Raw genomic sequence first — 23,851 nt, 5'->3', positions numbered from 1 at the left:
GTTTCCCTTGAGAGGGAGCTCCAACTACCGGGTGTGGAGGAACTGCTGGTTCCTAAGGAGGAGGAGCCTCAAACTGATGCAGAGCAGCCGCATGCAGAGGTTATAGGAGTGGAGACATCCACTCAAGCAGAGTCTTCCAGAGATGGACGGAAGCGCACAAGAGAAGATGACAGATTGTTGGAGGATGTGAGAGAGAATGTGGGAGCACCATCTTCTCAGCGCAGACAAAGGAGGTCACCTGAGAGGTACACTGGATACATGGCCCTTGCTGGGGAATGTGTTGAAACCGAGCCATCTTCCTTTGAGGAAGCAGTGTAGTAGCCGATTTAGGTTGATGCTATGGTGGAGGAGTATGACTCCATAGTTCGTAACAGTGTTTGGGATGTGGTTCCGAGATCGGAGAACAAGTCAGTTGTGAGTTCCCGTTGGCTTTACAAGGTAAAACAAGTTGCTGATGGTAGTGCGGAGAAGCATAAGGCAAGATTATTGCACGTGGCTTTTCATAGGTCGAGAGGATCATGTTGTTGTAGTATATTTCGACAGAGGAGCAAGATGCTGACATTTTGACAAAGGCATTGTCAAAGTGTAAATTCAAGTTCCATAGAGACAAGATCAGGGTGGCAGATAATCCCCTTCTTGTTGAGAGGGAGTATTGAAATATGGCAACAAGAATATTCCAATTTAATTTGTCCTTGAATTAAATTGTGAATTAAAATAGAATTTAGTCTTAACAGCTACTTGGAAATAATTAATTAATTAATTTAAATTAATTAGTTGGAGAAATTCAAGTTAGAAGTCTTTCTGAAGTCATGCGCTATCCCTTAAATTAAGGAGATAAGATTGAGTTATATTTGAGTTGTAATTAGTTAACTCAATTTACTAAGTTAAGTTAAGTTAAATTAGTTCCAAACTGTTTGAGGAACTAATAGTGAGTTAACAGTCAGTTGATGCATGCATGCACTCAACTAGTGCTACTCTAGTTAACTAAAGATTCCCTCATCAGAAACTCATGCATGTCTATTCTGAGAAATACCCAGTTGAAATTAAAGTCAAGGACAATGTACTATCAGTTGCATGTGTTTTCTCATAAAGAAAACTCATGCATGCAGTCAAGAATTTATCCTTGAGGATTGCACAGTTTTGGAGGATTGATCATCCACTTGGTAATAGGAGAATCATCCACAAGGAACACCACAAGGAAATAGGAGCTTGGAGGGCAGAGAGGAAGGCTGGAGAGAAGCCAAGATTACCTGTGAGCATCTGTGAGGATTGTACTAAGAGCTGGCTAGTTTGAGAGCTAAGGCTTTGTATAATTCATATGTATTTCAGCCATGTATGATAATACAATAGTGTGGGGTTTTTAGCTAAGGCTTTCCCCAAAGTATTTTCATGTGTATTGTGCCATTGATTCTTCTTATTCTGGTTATATTGTTCAGCTCGATCTTTAAGTTTCCGCAAATTGATAGTAGAAGTAGGTTATAGTATTCTGCTTTGATTTATATTGCATTATCGGGTTAACCTACGTAGATTTTCTACACTATGTCACTTTTATTATTTTTATTGAACAACTAAAAGACCAATCTAATTACTATATCCCCATTGATTTTTGAAATAAAATACAAATGGCCCATGGGTGAGCACATGAGTTTCGACCTCTGGTTTACAATGCATGGTGTGGGATTGCATGATGTGAGCTAGACAAAGACAATCATTTTCTAACATGCCCAAATACCATATCCAAGATAGTGAGTGCACAAATTGTGTTTATCTTAGAGTTTATAACCACCATCCAATATGTGCTTATCTCATAATTTCATCTTGTGCCTAACTTCTTTTATTTTCTCAAATCCAATTTGAAATTGCTTATATTTAAGATATAGAGTTATAAATATAATGTAATAGATATATCTCTATATCATGCATGTATACATATAGAAATATATATTTCTCTCTCACACATGTATAGACACACACATATAGACATATTATAAAGTTGTAAATATTTGATGTTAAAATATGGGTAAATATTAGTCAAATTTAACCATTGGTAAAAATTGAATTATTTTATTTATGGTTTACCTTGATTATATTAGTCAAATTTAATTATTGGTGAAAATTAAATTATTTTATTTATGATTTACATTTTTTATTATTATTATTTTCAAATTTATTAATGTAAGTATTATTTTATTATTTATAAATGTAAGATTTATGTATTCAAACTTTTGTGATCCATAATGAATTAAGCAAAGTCTTTCGGTAGAAATCACATAAGAGATTTTTTTTGGGCGACCCCTTTCCAATCAACAAGTGTGGTTCATCATCATGACCTATGAAGAGGCAAACCATGGCATAGGCTTAAACATAGAGCAATATAGAGACATAATTTCAAGTAATGACTATATTTAAACAATAATATTTAAATTATAATATTAATTTATTAATATATTAAAAACAAATATAAATATAACATTATTTCACTAGGTAATGGTTATCTTAAACGATTAATTTTCGAAAAATAATATTTAAATTAATTTATTATATCCAAATATTACTAATTTTTAAAAATAATATTAGTTAAACAAAATAATCATATTAATGTAAAATTAAAATATAAACTATAATTAATCCTACTAATCATTAATAACTTATAAAATACAACAAACAATTATTATGTTCAAATCAAATTGACAAAAAAAAACATACATAACTTGTGGGCACGGTTCATATAAAACTTCCACACACAAAAAGACAACCTACCTTGCTTAACTTGCGTCGAAAAATTAAACGCGGCAAAAATTCTTCCCTAAACTACAAACCAATCAACCCAAATGGGACAAAACAACGTTAAACGTTTCAGAATTTGTCAAACATCACACCTGCCACATTATGACCACCTGGTCTCAGCGTAAGCATGAGAAAAATACGGGCCAACCATCTACCCCAGGGATTGGATTATATTATCTTTCAATCATCTGAATTTTTATCTCATCACAGGCGCCCGCTGCTCTTCATGTTACTTTACATTCATCAGTAAAGAATTAGCTTCTTCACAAGGAAGGCCATGGCTCCTCCCATTGCTAAAATTTTAGCAACCTTAGTGGCAGCTTTGGCAATTCGTATATTTGCTTTACCAGGTCCTGTAATTGTTGGACGGACCCAATCCCAGGATGAGGACAGGAAAGAAGAAGATCAAGAGAACAATGAAGAGAAAGAAATACACGGGAAGATTGTTCCTGTCACACTTCAGTGGCGGAACATCACATGCACTTTATCAGACAAATCCAAGAAACTAGTAAGTTTCTTTATCAGATAAAGCCTGGAAACCAGTGAGTTTCTTCGAAGTTATGACGAATTTTACTCAATTATGACATTGGCCACAAACTGTTCCGTTAAGACAAACTTTAGGGTTTTCGAGTTTAAATAATCAACAATAGTCTGACCTGTATTTTTCTGTTTTGCGTTTATTTTCGGCTTCAAAAGATGTTCTAATTTTCATCTAGAACTTATTAACATAATGGCTGATTCAGCATCAGACACGTTAGGTTGGTTTGAGTGTCAAAGCCGTTCAGGGTTTAGTGTGGAAGTAACATGCCCAGTAATAGTTCGTTTAATTTCTTCATTTTGTATTTTGTGGTTTTGGGTGAAGTAAGTGCATCCAGAAACATGCCTTTTAGGGGTCGCATCAAAAAGCGCTGCACTAATGTGCAATGTTAAGCTGTTTTGAGTGTCGAAGCTCTTCACGATTTAGTGTGCCAATAATGTGCAAAGTAATCGTTTGCTTAATTAATTTATTTTGTATTTTGTGTTTTTTGGGTGGGAGGAAGTGCATGAAGAAACATGTCCTCTTGGGGTCACATCACAAAGCACCGAATTCCTTTAATTTAGGTGCAAGCTTTGAGGGGATCCTCCAAAATCGTCCGGGCTTGTTTCCGGCCTTATCTCTGTGATATTGATGCGGTATAGGCCCTCCAAAATCGTCCGGGCTTGTTTCCGGCCTTATCTCTGTGATATTGATGCCGTATAGGCCCTCCAAAATCGTCTGAGCTTGTTTCCGGCCTTATCCATGTGATATTAATGCCATATAGGGGGGCTTGTTTCGGGCCTTATCCCTGTGATATTAATGCCTTTTAGGTGAGTCAGATCACAGCGAGAGTGGATCCTTGGTGAACGGCTTAACAATCCATAAACTTCACCCGTAAACAAACGCTCCGTTGACAAATCTCATTTTTAAAATAATTTTTGATGTTTGGCACATAAATGCCATTTCATCTTAAGTTATGCTTGTTCATTTTGAGCATTAAAATTTCAACTGTGGAATTCAAACCTTAAACAGCGTCCATGGTGTCTGCAGGATGGAATGAGACTAAATTTCTCAATGTTCCACTGGGATCTGGAGTGAGACTAAATTTCTCAATGTTCCACTGGGATGCGTCCCCTAGGGGGGGTTCCATGCTCTAGGGGTGACGAGGTGCTTGGGAAACATTTCCCCACATACCCATTTTGGGGAAACTTGGGGAAATGTTTCCCTAGTGTGGTGGATGCATTGCCCCAAAAAGGGGCTTCTTGATGACTCCACCCATGTGCCCCTGCCCCCCTCTGCCCCAAAAATTTGGGGATGCCTGGGCACTTCCCCCTCTCTGGCTTTTTGTCCAACCCTTTCATACCGATCAAAGACCGATCAAAGACAGGGGATAGAGCTTTGAAGAGTTTGTGACCTTGATAATTAATGGTAAAATTATTTTTTAAAGTAAAAATTAACATTCTCCTTCATCTTACGTTTTCTAATAAATTTCTATCCTTTATATTACCTTTTACTTTAATTTTAGGAAAGGTAAGATGGATGAGAATGTCAAATTTTCCTTAAATATTTTACATTACCATTAATTGTTTCACGATGCTTTAGAGTGGTTCCAACTTTATCGGACATCATATGCAGAAAGTGGAATTTCATATTTCATTCAAAATTCAACAGATTTAACAGTTTTCAGGATTTTAGGATTGGCAGGATATTAGCGTTTCCATTGGACTGTACAATGATGAATTTATGTGGAATGGATTGATATTGTTGACATTTTATCATTATTGTTGGGATATTTGTATTAGAACTGATGATTTCTAAAATATGAGCAATTAATACATGCAACTCAGATCACATATACATATAAGGCTAGCATACTATCATGGCACTTTAGTACGTGAAGTGTTCTTGCTTTCACCTGCCATGCTTTATTTGGAGCTCGTGTCTTTATGTCAATGCACAAAGAGAGGAGCTATAATTGTAGAAGCAATGGCAATCTATTATACATTGGTGTATCTTACTCTTATTATTATTCACACAAATGCATTTATGCAGAAGCAAATGTGGCCACCCAAACGACCTAGGTGAAGGCCAAGAAAACAAACATATTGCCTCAGCAATGTTCAAGTCATTGTGAAGGGAGGCAGTTTAGCATCTACACTTTTTGATGGACAGATGCAGCAAACTAGAGTGAAAAGAGAATGTACTGCTCAAAGTTCTTTAACCCCTTGTTCATATAGGAACCCTTCCAAGTCCGACTTTCAGTATGATTTTCAAATACAACCATCTGTGCATGCCAGTCCGCAATCAATGTGAAATTATTATGAGATTTATATGCATCCATACTGTCATAATCTCAGTACATCGCACTCAAGTTCATCCACCAAAAGCTCAAAGGAGTCCTATTGTAAGCCAACAAGCACCCCCTGCTACATTCTTTACTGTGCCCTTGTTATATGGTCATTTGCCATTTATATCTATGCCTTACGTGGAACAGTTATCTTTGATGTTTGGTGCTCCAAGTGGATTTGTCAGACCAATTGTGCAACCTAAGATGGGTGGTCAAGTAGCTTGTTCATCCACAGTGCACACCACAAGTACAAAGTTTTAGTTTTTAGGGCTAGATCGTTCTCTGCTGAAGATAATTGCATTTTTAAACTTTTTCAACAATTTATATATTCACCCCATAAATCATATCACCATTAGCAATAATGCAGAGAGAACAATAACATCAACAATGGAATAGAACAGAAAGGAACAATAGAAGAAAAGCATACACAATAGAGACACCAAGATTTAGGTCAGAGACTAGGGCAAAACACCACGAGGGCGAAAACCCAACCAAATTCTTCTTCTTAGATATTTATCAAATGTTCAACTGAGATACAAAGTACAATTATCAAGAGACATAAGTCTCTCATCATCAATCACATTAGGCCACCTAGGGCCAATCCTGGATCATACTAGATCCTCATAAGCAGACAAGTCTATAAGGCCTGTCATAGGGCTGCCTCCATTTCACTGTCACAAGTAACATCAGTTTCTGTCAAGTATATCTAACATCACAATTGTAGGAGCATTGCATACATCATTTGACACGAGCATTGCCATATATATATCACTGTTGTCATTGTCACAAAGACACTCCCACATATCGCTGTCATCCCTGTCACATATCACTGTCATCATCATAAAAGTCACTGCCATCCAATACTGTCATAAGCACATGTCATTGCCCCAAACATCATTGTCACAAGTACAAGGATCTCTGCGCAAACATCATTGTCACAAGTACAAGGATCTCTGCGCAAACATCATTGTCATAAATACAATACTATCATACACATCACTGTCATATACATCACAACCCTGTCATATACAATACTATCTTACACATCTCTGCCATACTGTCTGTTACCACTCAAACTCGCAGGGTCCTAAAGGGAATCCCTAAAGTGCAAATGCTAGATCCAAGGCAACAAATGGAGGCTTAGCCCAGAGTCACCGATGAAGGATAGGTCAATGAAATGATGTGGAGTGACCCAAATTATCCTTTTCCTGGAAGAGTTCGAAGGATACAACTTGCTTTCTTTCTAAGCAAGGTATAATGTTTTCTAGGGAAAGGAAAGGAGAATTTGAGGGTTAGGTTTATAGGATATGACTTATGAAGGAATGTCCCAATCCCTAAAATCCTCATTGAAATTGGTATCCCGGATGGTTCTTGTAAAAAATTGTCTCTTTAAAGGAACGAGACCACATGGGACCAAGTGGACCCAGTCTAGGGTAGGGGAGAAGAGTAGCGCAATCAATGATATTCCCTAACCTGGACAAGGTATGGAAATGGATCAAAGAAAGAATATCCACTTGAAGGTTTGAATTGATCCAATAAGGTACTAGCCTTTGGGGATGCTAGGGCAAATTTTGATCTCGAAGCTAGGGCTTGGATTTTCTCACAACTCCACTATCGGAATGGCCTCAAATTTGGAGGACTCGAGGAAACACCAGGGCAGGAGACCCTAAGAGATCAAATTTTTTGGATGGGTAGTTTGTCGGGAAAACGATGCCCTAGGTGACCCAACTTGGCTAGACCTGGAGAAAGGTGAAAAAGATGTGATTTTAGGTGACCACCTCTTGGTAGATCAGTGCCTTAGTCTTGGGAGAATGGAGTCTATGATGAATATGAGTGAGGATCTTTGATTCCCAGTCAAGGAGGCCTCAAGACCACTTCGCTAGCCTTCTAGGTCAAGGAGAAGCAATCTTGCAACTTTTATACTTCGATGTGCAAAGGAGATGGCTTATCAAGGTCAATTCGTTGATAGAATTACCCCTAGGAGATTTCGTTCACATTACATGGCCCATACATTGAGAGATGCTATAATAGAGACAAAATTCCACAATTTTAAGCAGTAAATGCATGTTGCTCTTAGCCCTAGAAATAGCGAAAATCACAGTCCAATGTATATGACAAAGTAAAACAAGAATAACATTAGAAACATGTACTTACATGTAACAAAAAATATCCAACCATCCATAATTGACAAAAGAGAAGCTCCAAGATAAGATAGACCAATATCCACACATCAAAATTCATCCATAACGCTCCAATTCATCCTCTAGAAAAGGTGTGAAATTCTCAAGAGAGAGAAAAGATCCAATCCAAAGTGATGATGAACAAATGAACTCATCTCACTTGTATTTGTACACTAATTAGGAGTTTGAATTAGCCTACTTGGTGTACATGAGCCCCAAAATAAAATAATGTTCTAATAATCCAAGCTTTGGTGACAAGCCCACCAAACTAGCTCATAAATGAAAGAATAAGCCTCTCAAGAGGTTAAATAATAATCTATGCATGTCGTAGGGCCCTCTAAGAGGCCTAATGAGGTCCATGGGTGCCATAATGAAGAGTAGAGCCCTCAAAAGCAATGGACAAGGGGTTGGTCCCTTGTAATAACCTGTGGTGATCCAAATGACATGTGTGGGCACACAAGTGTCCTCATGGGTCTCCAAACAAATCAAAGATGCCTGTAGATCGCTTGCAAGGGCTAGGATGATGGTGTAGGTGATGCCACATCATCATGCAAGTCCTGGATCATCTGCCAAGTGTATGGTGCAAATCTGGGGCCAGCTGGGCATGATGGATCAGGTGCATCTTCCTCGTCCAATAAGTGAACCACGAGCAATCTCTGAATGGCTGTGGGGATCCATGGAGTGTTGTCTGCTGCTGTGGAGGCCCATGGCTCTCAATGCACACCCTACATGTGCCAATGTAGCCCTCTGGAGGATTAGGACCCCGTATAGGGAGACCAAACCCAAAATGGAGACCATCTGCAATCCTGCATAAGATCCAATGCGTCCCCTAGCCTTCCAGTACAACAAGTCATTAAAGAAATCGAGTAAATGAACTTACCAATCATGGACCACAGGTGGGGATTTCATAATGGCCCGCCCTTCCATAATGGGCTTTGGGATGTGTCAATGTCTCCTAAACTCTAAATGGGGTTAACCAATAATCCTATTAGGTGGTTTCTACTTTTAAAGGGGATAATATAGTCAAGGTACATCCTTCAAAAGGTGGTGGCATGTGACAGATAGTTGAATGAAGTAGGGGATGAGAAGGGGCAACCCTAGGTCACATGCTTTGGTACAAGGGTAGCTAACAAGAGGGAAGCCCACACTTGGGTTTATAATGTATAGGAGGGAGAAATTGTGGTACATGAGGTGCCTCCACCTTGATTTTTCCACCCTTCTTTATATGCCTTTTGCCTTTTTTATGATTTACTTTGATTAACTGCTCGGGGCTCAAGGGGTATGAGCATGATGTATAAGATATAACAGGAATACCCCCTTTTAAGGTAGGGCGGTTCATTGCCCACCAAGATTCAGGACAATCATGGGTTCTTATATGATGAAGGATGTTCATAAAACATGTAGGAACTAGGGTGACGGCCATGACGATGGGGTAGAGGTCATGTATTGGCTTTTGCCCATGTGCTAAATGTGTGCCCCGATCATCTTTTGCATTTTGTGGTACATTGTAATATCCCCAATTTTGATTTTCAGCATTAGAGATGAGTTTGGGGAGAGGACGCAATTCCAACACCGAGACTTAGGAGGAAAAGAGAATATTGCGGCTCTAGTGGAAAGTGGGGACCACAAGAAAGAGAAATTCGACCCAAGGAGGGAACTCGCACTCTTGGAAGAGAGAGGAAAGAGAAGGGAGTGCGAATTAAGAGGGAGAGAGAGAGTGGGGGCCATAAGGAGAGAAGGAGCCATGAATTATAAATAGAGCAAGAGGCACTCATTTTGGGCATTCATCATCTATCATTTTCAGAATTTGTCTTTTGACAAGAGCACGCTTGAGCAGTGAGCCAAGTCTGCATGTGCTGTTTAGCACACTTGGTGTTTCGGAGCGGAAATCTCAGCCTTTGCTTCGGTGGACTTCGAGTGCTAGCCCTAGGAGGGAGTTATACTTCATCTCAGTTCGCAGCAACAGTAGGGAGACGAGTTACAAAAGTTGTAAGTCGATTTTCAGCAGTAGGGGGAGGAACAACAACGCAGGGATTGCGCAGTCACAAAGTGGGGGACGAAGTAACAATACCACAGGGGATTGCGTAGTCACAGCTTGAGGCATAGAGTAACAACAACACCGGGGATTGCGCTGTCACAACTTGAGGCACGAAGTAACAACAATGCAGGGATTGCGTAGTGACAACTTGAGGCATTTCAGGAAGTTGGGGAGATAGGGTAGTTGAGGAGGAAATTAGGAGGGAAGGCTTGGGGAGTCTTCTAATAGGGTTTGCAAGTATTTTGGGAGCAAGAAACAACCGTTCCAACTACAGTTGCAAATTTCCAGTTTGGAGGAGGGCTAAGCTCTAGGAGGCCGAATTTGGAGGGTCCAGACCAGGGAAAACCTTTTCTAGTTTTTTCTGGGTTTTTGGCAAGGAGTACGCTCCTAATTATATAGAATTTTTTGAGCTGTTTTGATGGGGAAAATCAGAGCTTGAAGTTAGCTAGCAGTGCAGAATTGGAGGGCCAACTCAGTTTTCTGGAGAACAACAATTCTACAACAGTTGGGCTCTCTTGTATCGATCACCTGAGGCTTGTAGCTTGCCTTGTGCAAGCCCAGGTGCACCTCATCCATCTTATATTGTACTCCAGCTATTTTATTAATAAAAACATGCCAGTTTGGTGTTCGATGAGAAATTCCTGTTCATGTGTAAATCGCTGAATACATTTTGCTTTGAGATTTGTTGCATGTGAAGGCCTTGGGGAGAAAATGGTGGAGGATTGGATAAGCATATGTGATTTCCTTGAGGAGAGTATTCAAGAAAGGAATTGTACTGACACTCTTTGAGGATGAGACAAGTATCCAAGATAAGAGTGGTCAAAGAGACCGATATTCTTTGAAGATTAGAGGTTAAAAGTCCAAGATACGAGTAGTCCTAAAAGGACATACCTTGTGAACATCTGGATGGGGTATGTGCCTTGTAGAGGTAGTGTAGTATCACACGTAAAGCCTCCTAGCATAATGCTCTTGAATGAAGTAGAGCTTGTCTAGTTAGGCCTCAAAGACAATGCTAGTTATAATGTTGGTGCTTACTGTTGGCTTATCAATCTGACTCTTATGAGAACTCTTTAGTTTGAGAATGATGTTGCACCGGCTGTACAATTATGAATACCTCCCTAGTTAAGAGGGATTGTTGGAAATGTAACTAGTTTCAGTGTTCATAATTGTTACTGTACTCATTTCAATATGTATCTTATGTAACAAACAAAAATAAGAAAAGAGAAAGTTATTATTTTAAAGCTTGGGTTTTATGCTCATTATTGATGGTCTTCTAGGTAAAAACATGTTCTTCATGCTTCTAAGGTTTATTAGGTCATATGGTATATTTTCATGAATCAAGAGAGTCAACATCATGTTTATAAGACCCTTTCGGGCAAAATGTAAGTTGTAAAAGAATTTATTTTTTGTCTAGAAAATCATGGAAACCTCCAAAGTACAAGTTGCCCTAAAGAAGGAAATTCGACCCCTTGGAAAGTCTATATAAAGGAGTAGTTTCGACCTCATTTGTCACTCACTCACTCACAAGTTCGATCCCAATATGAGAAGTTCGATTTGTCGCTGGGAAGCAAGAAGAAAAGTGTTGAAGAATGTAATTAGGTTTGGTCTTCATAAAATGTATTTGAGTCACAATGAAATGTATTTATCAAAAGAATGAAAAAGATATTTATTATTATTATTATTATGACTTATTAAAGCATGGGTTTCATGCTTGGGTCAACATATTTTAGGTCAAAGTCCCCATTGAGGACTTCTAGGATTTATTCTGAGCCATTAGAGTCATTGTCTATTTAAAGAGACCTTTCTTGGGCTTTTGAATCATGTAAAAAGAATTAATATTGAGTCAAATATGCTATTTTTCCCCTCCACACCATGTCGGCCTCAAGGAGATCAAGTCGGCTTCAAGAAGGGCAATTCGACTTCACTAGAAGGCTATATATACGGAGCAATTCGAATTCATTTGGAGCATTCATTCACTTTCACACAAGTTCGATATCCAAAAGAAAGAGTTGGAAAAGTGCGAAGTAGGAAAGGAGGCTAAAAGGAGTGCAAAGTTGGGGAAAGAAGAAGAAAAAGAGAAAATCGAAATTTTGGGCCATCTATCTCTCTCTTGTGTGGATTCCTCTAGGAGATCGAAGTCTTTCTTGTCAAGTCGAAATCGCTGCTGTTGCTGTTGCTGCCATTTGTTGGGTAGAAGTGCTGCTGTCGCAAGGTTGAAGTTCGAGGTCGAAGTTGCTGGAAGAGGAGGTTGACTTGGTGGTTGGAGGAGGGTTGTGTCTAGGTTGAAGAATCTCAACAAAACTATTGAAGGAAGAGATTTTCACTGGGTTTTCCCCTAGATAGGGGTTTTGCCCTGGCAAAGTGCCTACATCTTGTGTTTTGTGTTTTTGTGATCTTCATACACACATAATTTTGTAATTTCTTGATGAAAGATAATATAATAAAGAAGTAAAATAAGCCAACATAATTCACAAGTAATTATCACGAAAGAGAAATCTAATCCTAACTCTACTAACGTTGATTTCTCAACATGGTATTAGAGCTAAGGTCAAGGAATATTGAGTATCACTCAGTTGGCTTGAAGGAAATGGGTACTCCCTCTATGATAAGTTATATGAAAATGGGATTCAATACTGCAGGAAGCTGGATCAAGAATATCTTCTACTACTTATTCAACAAGGTTAAAAGTCAAGGGTTCTTGGCTGCACTTATAGATGATAATGCATGGATTATTGACAGTGGAGCATCAAAGCATATGACAGGGAAGACTAAACAACTTCATACTATCAAAGAAACCATCTTCTCATGCAATGGAATTAGGAGACAACAAAAACTATGCTGTTAGAGGCCTGGGATCAACATCATTAAAGCTGGAGAATGGAGCTAAGGTGAAGGAGGAGGAAAAAGGCAATTTAAGGATCTATTGAAAAGGATCTAAGGAACCTCAAGAAGTTGATCAAAGGATCATATAAGGAGACCTTATAAGGAAAGAAGCTTACTATCTTCAAGGACAATGTCTAACACAATAAAAGGGAGAGAACAAATTAGAAGGAGCATCCAATTACAATGCTTGGAAGAAGAGGATAAATCTCATCCTCGAAAAGAATAAAGTCTTAGATCTAGTAAAAGGAAAAGTGAAGAAATCTACAAAGAAATCAAGAAGTCTAAAGGGCCAAGAAGGAAGATGGACCTATTCAAGATAGAATGCTACAATTATCACAATATGGGTCACTATAGAAGTGATTGTCCTAGGAATAAAAGAGGGACAGGGATCAAACAAACTTTGCCAAAGAATTTTCACCAAAGAAGAACAAGATGGAAGGACCCAAAGTCAAAAACCTATTTTCTAGGAACTCTTAGGGACTATATCCCTTGCATATCCTTCTATTCTAAGTTTTAAATTGCTTTCCTTCTGTTTTGATTTGTAGGTTTAACACATTTTGGAAAAACAATTTTGAATTGTTTTTATAAGGTTATAGGTATCCCTTGAGTTTGGAGGGATCCCTCACCAACTTCCAAAGATAAGTATCTTACTCTTTGTATTACGTTTTTCATTTTTGGTTTCCCTTACTTATCTAAGTTTGTTTGCATTAAATACTAATCACATTTCTATTCACATTTCCCTTGTTTAGGAAAAGCTTGCTGAATACTCAAGGATTATGGAAGAAGGCCTCTCAAGACAAAGTAGTGGAATTACAAGGTTTTTTAAGAAACAAAGGGTGTGTCTTAAACTATAAGTATTGTTTCTCTTCATGATAAAGGTATATTCATTCTTGATAAACTATTCTACATTACTAACATTGTTGTGTCTAACTCCCTTGAATCATAGAGATTCTTGATTGGGTTATTCACCATTAGATAAATCTATCCTCATATCATTGATTATTCTTGTGGAACACTAAAAAGGTAATGTGTAAAAACCCTAACTTAAGGATATGTCGATGTTAATGTATGAAACCCTAGCCTACTTAGGGTTGTTGATGAAGTCTAAGAGAATGCTATTCTTGATGTTTGAAGTTTTTGATGATGTCATGTTTGGGTTTTGGTATGGTTATGAGAAGCCTAACTTTTTAGGGTTGAATGGTGATATCTGAAATCCCAAACCATTGAAGTATTGATAAATTAGTGTTTGCTGTGTTATGTATTGAAACCCTAGATCATTAGGGTTTGGTAGGGTGTATAAGAAAAACCCTTATAATGTCCTAGGAACGAAATCTTAGGTATATGTGTGTTTGTCCAATCAAAAACCCTTGTATGATCAAGTTTGTTATATGTTTAACTTTAACATTTTGATATTTTTGTCATTGGGATTGACTAACACATGTTTGTGCATGATGATGGAATCTTAGATATATGTGTTGACCTTGTTGACCACTATGTGTCAATGACCCATAGCAGTACACCCGCTTTTTTCGCAAAAGGGATAGCGCTTGATCAATGTATTCGTGCCATACAACTATCATTACCAGCTTCACTTCCAAGATGTTATGTAAACCCTTTCTGCATGTGTATAATGTAAATGATCTCAACAGATCTGTGTCATGTATGTAACGACCTAGGTAAACCTACTTTTCTGGTGACGATTTACATTCTGGGAGGTTCTTTGTCTCATCGATCCATTATCGGATGGTCGGCAGAGTTTTCCTTCAGTCTTACCCCAAAGCTGGAATGGATTTTATCTCTAGGATCTTAGGTGAGTCCTAGTGTTCTAGATCGAGTCTAATTTAAAATGATTTGGGAATAATCCTAACTATTTGGTTAGCTTATTTTATTACAAATTGCTTGGTCTGTTGGATTATATTTGTGTCGCAGAAATGGGTAGTCTGTGAGGGTCTATTACAAATGGGTTTTCCCCCTTGTGATGTAAAAAATATGAAAATCATGATGTAAAGTGTTTTGAGGGTTGGAAAAATAATTTATCCCCTCATAGTTTAATTAATAAATTTTCTGGCAAAAAAAATCATGATGTATAGTGTTTTGAGGGTTGGAAAAATAATTTATCCCCTCATAGTTTAATTAATTAAATTTTCTGGCAAAAAATTAATTAAAATCCTAAGCCAAAAATTTAATTAATTCTAGGTCCTAGGTAAATTTAAATTTTCCAAAGGAAAAATTCGTTGGTCCTTAAAAATTAAATTTTAAGAGGTCCAGGGACTAAGGTAAATTAATTATTTTGATAAATTTTAAACCTTTGATCCCTGGGGTTAAGTCAAAGTCAAAATTTTGGGGAAATTAACTCAAAAATTTAATTTTTGAGTTAATTAAAATGCATTTAATTGAAAAATTCGAATTTCCCCAAATATTTAAATATTTCGACAGATGAGATTAAAAGAAATTTTAATCTTCATCAACGATCGAAATTGCTTTGACGAGGATCACTCGAACTAACCGTTGGAGGATTTATCTTTTAATAGGGAGTCATTTGTTAGTCGATCTATCTGACTTTCGAGTTGTGTGCTTAGCGAAAAGCTCTTGTGTAATCTTTTCCCTGGAGGGTAAGGTCTAGATCTCTGGGGGTTTATCCACATAATTTTGTAGGGACATTATTCAAAAAAATTTGCAGTCCAAGGGTTTAAAAAGTTTTAAATTTGGTAAATTTAATAAGGGTTTAATGGATAAATCTAAAGCAGAAGCATGTCATTTTAAAATAAGATTTTCTGGGAAATTATCTTAGGTTTTTGGCTACCATTTTTCTCTGTTTGCGTTTCTACATTTCTCCTCGCCCTCCTTGCTGCTGCGTGATCCCTTGATGTCGCTGTCAACCTGCAAACGCCATCAAACCTTGCTGTGTTCCCCTCTCTTCTCCTACCTGCGGCTCCCTCTTCCATTTCTCCCCGTGTTGCGTGCTCCCTCCATCCGTAGCCCATTTCCTTAGCTCCTGCGATCTTCCCCCTGCAACTCCTTTACTCCTCCAGTGTCTCACTGCTGCCATATGCATGCTGCCTTTCTCTTATCTCTCTGCTGTGTCCTCCTCTCCTCCCATCTCTTGCTGCCAAGACCTGCGTCGAGCTCCTCTTGCTGCCGTCGATGCTCAACTCCCACCATCGTCTAAGCTTAAACCTGCACGCAAAGCACTCAATGATTTGATTTTTCCCTTTTGTTTCATTTATGTGTTAGGGTTAACAATTCGACTTTTTTTATTTCATTTGTCTTGTTTATGCGTTAGGTTAGGTTTAGGTTTTATTTTTATTTATTTTTAGTTCTTTTTCTTTATTTCATTTGATTCTTTTTTTTTTAGTTTGGTTAACTTATTCCTTTTTTATTTCAAAATTTGATTTTTTATTTTTATTGTTTGTTTAGTCTAGGATTTGAGTTAGGTTTATTTTATTGTCTTTTAGATTCCTTTTTTTTTGTTGTGTTAATTTTTTTTTTTTTTGGTAATTTTTTATTTTTATTTATGATTTTGATTTCCTTTCCTTTTATTTTGATTTTTTATTTTTGATTTCGTATCAAAATTTATTTATTTATTATTATTTTTTTTATGATTTTGATTTCTTTTCCTTTTATTTTGATTTTTTATTTTTGGTTTCGTATCGAAAAAAAATAAAAATCTAAAAATTAAAAAATTTCATTTATGTGACTTTAAAATTCTTGAAAGAATTAAATCAAAAGAGGATTTGTGTTTTCACATTAAAATTTTTAATTTGGCCTATGTCCCATTAAACTTTTAATTTACTAATCTTTTTGATTTACTTTTGTCACATTAAAATTTAATTTCTTCATTTACGACATTAAATTGATTGCCTATGGGATAATTAACATTCAAATTTAAAGTTCCTTGGTGTCATTGGTGTTAAGTGTAAAATTTGATTTCTGTGGTATTGATTTCTCTATTGGCAAAGTGCGATTAATGTTATTTTTTGAAAATTATATTGGCTATAGGAGAAAGATAATTAATTCTAGATGTGGGTTATTGAAGAAAATCATTTTTAATCTAGAATCATTGCCTAGTATTTAATTTTCATAAGTCTTCATGGGATTTAATTGCTAGAATATATTGCAGTTTTGGGCATTTACATTTAATCGTTCATGATCGTCACTATTTGTCACATTTATAAATTGCTCTGGATAACTTGTTTTTACTTAGTCTATGGTTAATTGAGTATAAAGGCACTGGTCTATAATCATTTCTATCTTGTGGTTGTGTCTTGGTCGTGTTAGTGTTTGATCTATTCATCTCAGTTAACCAGGACTCATTTACATTCATCAAGTTGTCCATCTTTAAGTCTCTTAGAGCTTTTGTTCCATAGGCTATTCTCATTCATTCACCTTAGGGACTACCCCCCTTGACTTGTCTAGGAGAGACTCTAAACGGAGTGAGTAAGGATTAGAGTGACAACCCTTACTCTGTGCGTTGTCGCGGTGCCTAGACATTTTGTGCGACAACAGACCTAATTGTTGATGGTCATAAGTCCTAGGGTTTGGAACTAAGCCTTAGTCGAAGTTTGATTCTTTAGGATGATAGTGTTTGTGAATTCTAGGGTTTTGTAACTAAACCTTAGTAGAACTTCAATTCTCTAATATGTGATGACAAGTGTGATAATCTGAGATCTATGAAATATTGAATTTGCCCTGTGATTGGTTTTGATTGTTGAAGCTTAATGCCTCATGTATGAAATCTAGGATCTTGCACTAAATCCTAGGAGAAGTCTAACATATGAGTTCTAAAGTTGTTGGATGCATTGTAGAACTATATTTGTTTGAATTACTTCTAGGGTTTGCAATATTTTGTAGAAGGGTATGTCATATCTCTGGAAGAAATATTGAAGCCCTAGATATAATGAAGATTGTTAGTCTGTTTAAGTTGCTCAAAATTCTTGATGATGAAGGCTAAGGTTTATGACAAAACCTTAGCAAGAAGTTGAAGTATAAAAGTATGGGTTTCTTGTTTGTGAACCTGACTTAGTTTAGGTATTTGATGTCTAATGTCTAATGCTTCCATTATTGTATGACTATGAAATAGTTAACTTCATGCTTCTATAGATTTGGTTGTACTTGCTATCTAAGCTGTGTAGGTACACAATCTTCAATATGGTGAAGATGTTCGTAAGTAAAGTTAATATGATAAGCACGATGAAGAAAGTTATATGAATGATGATGATGGTCATGATACCTCTGATAAGAAGGATGGAAGCCATGAAAGATTCTCCGATGTCTTTGAAAAGAAGTTAATTTCCCTAAGTTAAGAGGGAGCTTGGATAAATAAATAAGTATATCTCCCAAGTTGAGAGGGAGGGCATACTATAGTCATGTTGGATATCTTAAAGAAGAAATTGGAGAATGCATTTTGAGGGGCTGCTAAAATAAGGAAAGCAAGATCTGTTTGCAGAATGTGTTGCTACATGTGAAGTAGGAAAGTAAGATGTATGATTGAGGAATCTTCTGTCAAGATTCATTTGAAAGTCCTGCTGTGATAAATTGAGAAGCAACATCAAGTTGTTTGAAATACCCCAGAGGTTTGTGTTTACTTATGTACATTTGAAAGTCTGTTATTGATTGGGGTTGTGTTTGTACAAGTAAATCTCTCAAAGGTTTGATAAGCATGTTGGTTACAAGAGAGAGATTTGTTACAAATCTGTTTGATCGGGGAGGATTTGCTACCGATTGGAATAATCAGGAGTGTTGAGGCTTTGTAAGTGAGACACATTGCCGAGGAGGACATCTAGCCGACACTATATGTTGATGCCTAGATAACAAAGTAGGGAGGGTGGAATTGGTCATAAAGCTTTGACCTCAGATACGCACCTAGATCCCTGGGTTGATGGTTAGCAAGTAAGCCTGATGGTACCTAGACTGGCTGAAACCTTTAGTCCATCTTAGTCTCACTCGGATAGATTGCCCTGGTGTCAGGAATCTAGTCCGTGGCACTGTGAGTGCCTAAACTGTTGAAGGACCTCGGATAGATTGCCCTGGTCAGGAATCTAGTCCATGGCATTACGATGCCTAAACTCTTCATAGTTCATATGTTTTGAGATCTTCCATGTACTTGTATATGCAAGTATGAATACCTCCCTAATTCAGAGGGATTGTTGAAGAATGTAACTAGGTTCGGTCTTCATAAATGAAATGTATTTATTATGAATGAAAAAGATATTTTATTATTATGAAAGAGCTCGAAAAGTGCGAAGTAGGAAAGGAGGCTAAAAGGTGTGCAAAGTTGGGCAAAGAGGAAGAAAAACAGAAAATCAAAATTTTGGGCTCTCTCTCTCGTGTGGATTCCTCTAGGAGATTGAAGTCTTTCTTGTCAAGTCGAAATTGTTGCTTTTGTTGCTGCTGCCATTTGCTAGGTTGAAGTGCTGCTGCAGCAAGGTCGAAGTTGCTGGAGGAGGAGGCTGACTTGGTGGTTGAAGGAGGTCTGTGTCTAGGTTGAAGAGTCTCAAGAAAGCTATTGAAGGAAGAGATTTTGACTGGGTTTTCCTCTAGATAGGGATTTTTCCCTGGCAGAGTGCCTACATCTTGTGTCTTGTGTTTTTGTGATCTTAATACACATATAATTTAGTAATTGCTTGATGAAAGATAATATAACAAAGAAGTAAAAGAAGCCAACATAATTCACAAGTAATTATTAAGAAAGAGAAATCTAACCCTAACTCTACTAGTATTGATTTCTCAACAAAAAGAAGAGTGAAGGTATAAAATGATAGAATCACGAAGAAAACTCGTTTTTGGGCTCTCTCTCTCACATGTGAAAAATTAGGGTTTCTGCAGCTTCCAGGAAGGACGAAATTGCAGGTACGAGTTGTAGTAGGACAAGTTTCAGTGTTAAGTTGTTGGGAGAGGGAATATTATGTCTTGACCTCATTGATCTTGGGAGGATTTGGCTTGCTCAAAGATTGATCTCTTGAAGAAGCTAGATTAGGGTTTTTGCAGTAGCTACAAGGCAGAGGTTGCACAACAAAGTTGTAGGGTCGAAGCCATGGTCGATGTTGCAACTAGAAGCTGGTTGATGCAGGATTGAGCTATGGTTATTTGATTCTATTGGAAGGGCTATATTGGTACTTGGAGGAGGACTTGGTTTAGGGTTTGGGTCTTTGTTGTTTCATTTGAAGCAGATTTTATAAGAAGAGAAGAGTTTTTCCGGGTTTTCCCCTTGGAGGGGTTTTTCCCTGGCTTGGAGCCTAATATCTGTGTCCATTGTCTTTATTGTTTTGACCTTGATATTTGTTTGATGAAAATATCTTATAAAGGAACACAAGAAAATAAATAATGTTCACAAGCAAGTATTAAGGAACAAGGAAAATCTGAATTAATAAGCTACCATACTACATTTTCCAACATGGAATCAGAGTGAAGGTGAACAAGAAGGCAACTAAAAGGGATCTTGTGGACACAAGAAGGGTTTGCTAAGGGGAATCATTTGCGGAAGGACACAAGGAAAGACGAAGAAGACTTATTGATCTAGGAGAAGGGTGACTACATCAAGCTCTCATCAAAGGAGGGCTTGAAGAAGAAGATTTCAAGAAGATTGTTGATCTCTCTTGGAAAGAGATTTATTCAAAGGCTCATTAGAAGTCATCCTTGAAGGATCTTGGTATCATTCATCACTCTTTGAAGCTGTTGCTGAAGGTATCATAGAAGATATCTTTCTAAGATATCATTGAAGTCACTTTTTAGATCTTGGAATCCTTGAGATAGTTGGAGACACCATCAGAGTAGAGAAGAATCTTGATTAACAAGTAAGTATCATATTGTTTCTCTATGTCTGAATCTAAAGGTCATATGGGTTCTTTCTGTAAGGAAAGCAATAAGCTCGTTGGATCAGAAAATTTCCTAGCATGGAAGAAAAGGATTGATCTAGCACTTACAAAACATGAAGTAATGGAATATATCCTCGGTGAAATAGCTAAAACTAGCAAAGACAAGACTCAAGAACTAGAAAAATACAAGAAAGGAAAAGTAAGGGCATAAAGGATCATTGTTGAATCCATTAAGGGTCATCTAGTTCGCTTTGTTGCAAATTTGAAGACTTCTAAGGCCATGTGTGCCAAGCTAGTAAACTTGTACCCTATAAGTACATCAGGACAAAAGCTGTCCTTGAGAAATAATCTATATAAGATGAAGAAATCAAAGGCTGAAGACATGGCCTCCTTTCTAATGGATATTTCTCAAATAAGAGATTAGTTTGCAGTGGCTCGGGGAGACAATTTTTGATTTTGAGATGACCAGCTATGTACTAAATGCTTTGCCACCATAATAGAACAATTTTGCAATGAGCATCTACTCTAAGAAAGATTCAACTCCTTTTGATGAGTTGGCTCAATGCATCTTGGAAGAAACTAGAATCAAGGCAAAGGATGATATCTAATCAAATGAATTGTCTGAAGCCTCCATTGTAAGGACCAAGAAGTTGAAGAAGGGAAAGTTTGGAAAGTCCAAGAAGAAGCAAGACTTGTCCAAGGTTTAATGCTTTGGATGCAATGGACATGGACACATTGAGAGGGACTATCCAAACAAGCAGAACAACAAGAGAAAGGAAAGAGCGGAGCTCATACAACTGAAGAAATGGGAGAACTTGAGAATAAGCCAAAGAAAGATGTTAAAGATATTTACTACTAAAGAAGGCATCCTCCCTATCAGGTTCTATGTGGTGATCTTTCCTTTAGAATAGCATGTATTGTTGTTTAGTTTTTGATTTTGCATAGCATCATAGATAGAAGCATGTAATAGTAGAAGATTTAGAGTCTACTTGATTGAGTTGCTTTGTACGAATCATCCAGTCTTTCAAGAATAAGAAGCTTGGGACCATTTTGTACAATGTTCATCCATACATTGGCTAACATTTTGTTAAAGGTAGTTATTTTGCTAAGGTGGATCATCAATGTCCAATAAGAGCCATCATTTTGGAAGGCTCTTGGAAGAAGCATTATGACAAGGATCGTGTATATTCCATATAATCTGGAAACAATACTCTTGAAGGATGAAGGAATGACGTTGGTCAGGTTGCAGTGTTTTAAGGAAAGAAATATGTTTCTCTTCAAGTATAAGATGCAATCTCATTTAAGGTCTAATGGCTAGATTATTGTATGAAAACATGGATACAAAGTAATTCTTGGGTAGGATTCATGCATACAAAATCCTGTAAAAGAAGGTTGATCATAAAATATGCTTGATAACTCTTCTATAGATGATGTTTACAAAGATGAATTTGACTTGCCCTAGAATTAATAAAAGATTAAGACTTTCTCGCTAGATTATATAGAATAGTGATCAACATCCAGTATAGTATCTGAAAAGAAAAATTGTAACTTGGTAATCAAGTTCGATCCTTGGGCACTCTAATGCATGAAGGAAATTTTGTGGGGAGATGACCATGACGATGTTGATGCTTGGTTGAGAAAGTCATCACGATAAGGTAAGTCTAATATGTTTGTTATTGGTTATCTGGTTAACATATTGTTTTGTTACCTGGAAGGATATTGTAGGAACGTGTGATGAAGGTTGAGGCAAGATCAACATATGATTTTGTCAATTATAAAGTCAAGATGTGCTCATCTTTGGATTAAAAAGGTAGTAGTGGGAGAAAAGTAAATGTATCATTAATGCTTTATGATTGGGAGAAGATGCAACTTAGCCTGAAGGTCAAGTTTGTACAACAACCAAAGATCACTTTCTTGAGGAAGCTATTTTCAACTTGAAGTTTGGAAAGGATCAATTTAATGCCTTCATAGATGAGGACAAGATGAAAGTGATGCGCAAGATAGATGACTTGGATCCTGTCACAAGATTGAAGAGTGAAGATGGATCCATGATACCTTGGAAGGAAGCAAGCTCGATTCAAGAGATGCGAAGGAAAGAGGGACCCATGTAGCTATGAAGAACAAGCAGCTGATACTCTTATGAAGACAAGTTATAAGGCTTGTGATGTTGACTTCCCAAATTGAAAGGAAGTTTGGAATCTCCTCTGGATTTGAGAAGGAGTAAAGGAGTCTCCTTGAATGGGTGCAAGGATCTATTCCTCAATCAAAAGGGAATAGGTATATCCTCTCTGGTTGAAAGGGAGTGGTGGTAAAATATTACATGTGCGTTGTCTTCTTCATGTGTCATGCACTTGACTAGGAATAACAACCGTAAGTCTAAGTGAAGGCCTTGGAGTGAGAATGGTGGAGGATTGGATAAGCATCTGTGGTTTCCTTGAGGATTGGATAAGCATATGTGGTTTCCTTGAGGATTGAGCATCCAAGTAAGGAAAGGTACCGACACACTCTTTGAGGATGAGACATGTATCCAAGATAAGAGTGGTCGAGGAGGACCAATATTCTAAGGATTAGAGGTTAAAAATCCAAGATTAGAATAGTTCTAAAAGGACATACCTTGTGAACATTCGGATGGGTTATGTGCCTTATAGAGGTAATGCGGTATCACATGTAAAGCCCCTTAGCATAATGCTCTTGAATGAAGTAGAGCTTGTCTAGTTAGGCCTCAAAGACAATGCTAGTTATAATGTTGGTGCTTATAGTTGGCTTATCTATCTGACTCTTCTTATGAGAACTCTTTAGTTTGAGAATGATGTTGTACTGGTTGTACAATTATGAATACCTCTCAAGTTAAGAGGGAGTGTTGGAAATGTAACTAGTTTCGGTGTTCATAATTGTTATTTTACTCATTACAATATGTATCTTATGTAACAATCAAAAAGAAGAAAATAAAAAGTTATTATTTTAAAGCATGGGTTTCATGCTCATTATTGATGGTCTTCTAGGTAAAATCATGCTCTTCATGCTTCTAGGGTTTGTTAGGTCATATGATATATTGTCATGAGTCAAGAGAGTCATCATCATGTTTATAAGACCCTTCTGGGCAAGATGTAACTTGTAAAATAATTTATTGTGTCTAGAAAGTCTTAGAAACCTCCAAAGTACAAATCGACGTAACAACTTCAAGTCAGCCTGAAGAAGGGAATTCGACCCCTTGGAAAGGCTATATGAAGGTGCAGTTTCGACCTCATCTGTCACTCACTCACTCACAAGTCCGATCACAAGAGA

General features: G+C 37.3%; 1 protein-coding gene across 1 annotated transcript in view; it reads left to right on the top strand.

Annotated features, from left to right (window-relative positions):
* Positions 1-2,874: 2,874 nt before the first annotated feature.
* The window catches only part of ABCG7 (ABC-2 type transporter family protein), a 162,966-nt gene continuing 141,989 nt past the window's right edge, over positions 2,875-23,851 (top strand). The window contains exon 1 of the mRNA XM_089420375.1: positions 2,875-3,295. Coding sequence (XP_089276501.1) covers positions 3,065-3,295 — 231 coding nt within the window. The 5' untranslated portion in view covers positions 2,875-3,064. The remainder of the gene's footprint in view (positions 3,296-23,851) is intronic.

The sequence above is a fragment of the Pinus tabuliformis genome, chromosome 4_1, assembly GCF_031772625.1.
Source record: "Pinus tabuliformis cultivar Carrire ecotype Pingquan chromosome 4_1, CPIR1, whole genome shotgun sequence".
Classification (NCBI taxonomy): domain Eukaryota; kingdom Viridiplantae; phylum Streptophyta; class Pinopsida; order Pinales; family Pinaceae; genus Pinus; species Pinus tabuliformis.
The sequence above is the reverse complement of the archived record's forward strand: the minus strand, read 5'-3'. Positions and strand labels throughout refer to the sequence as shown.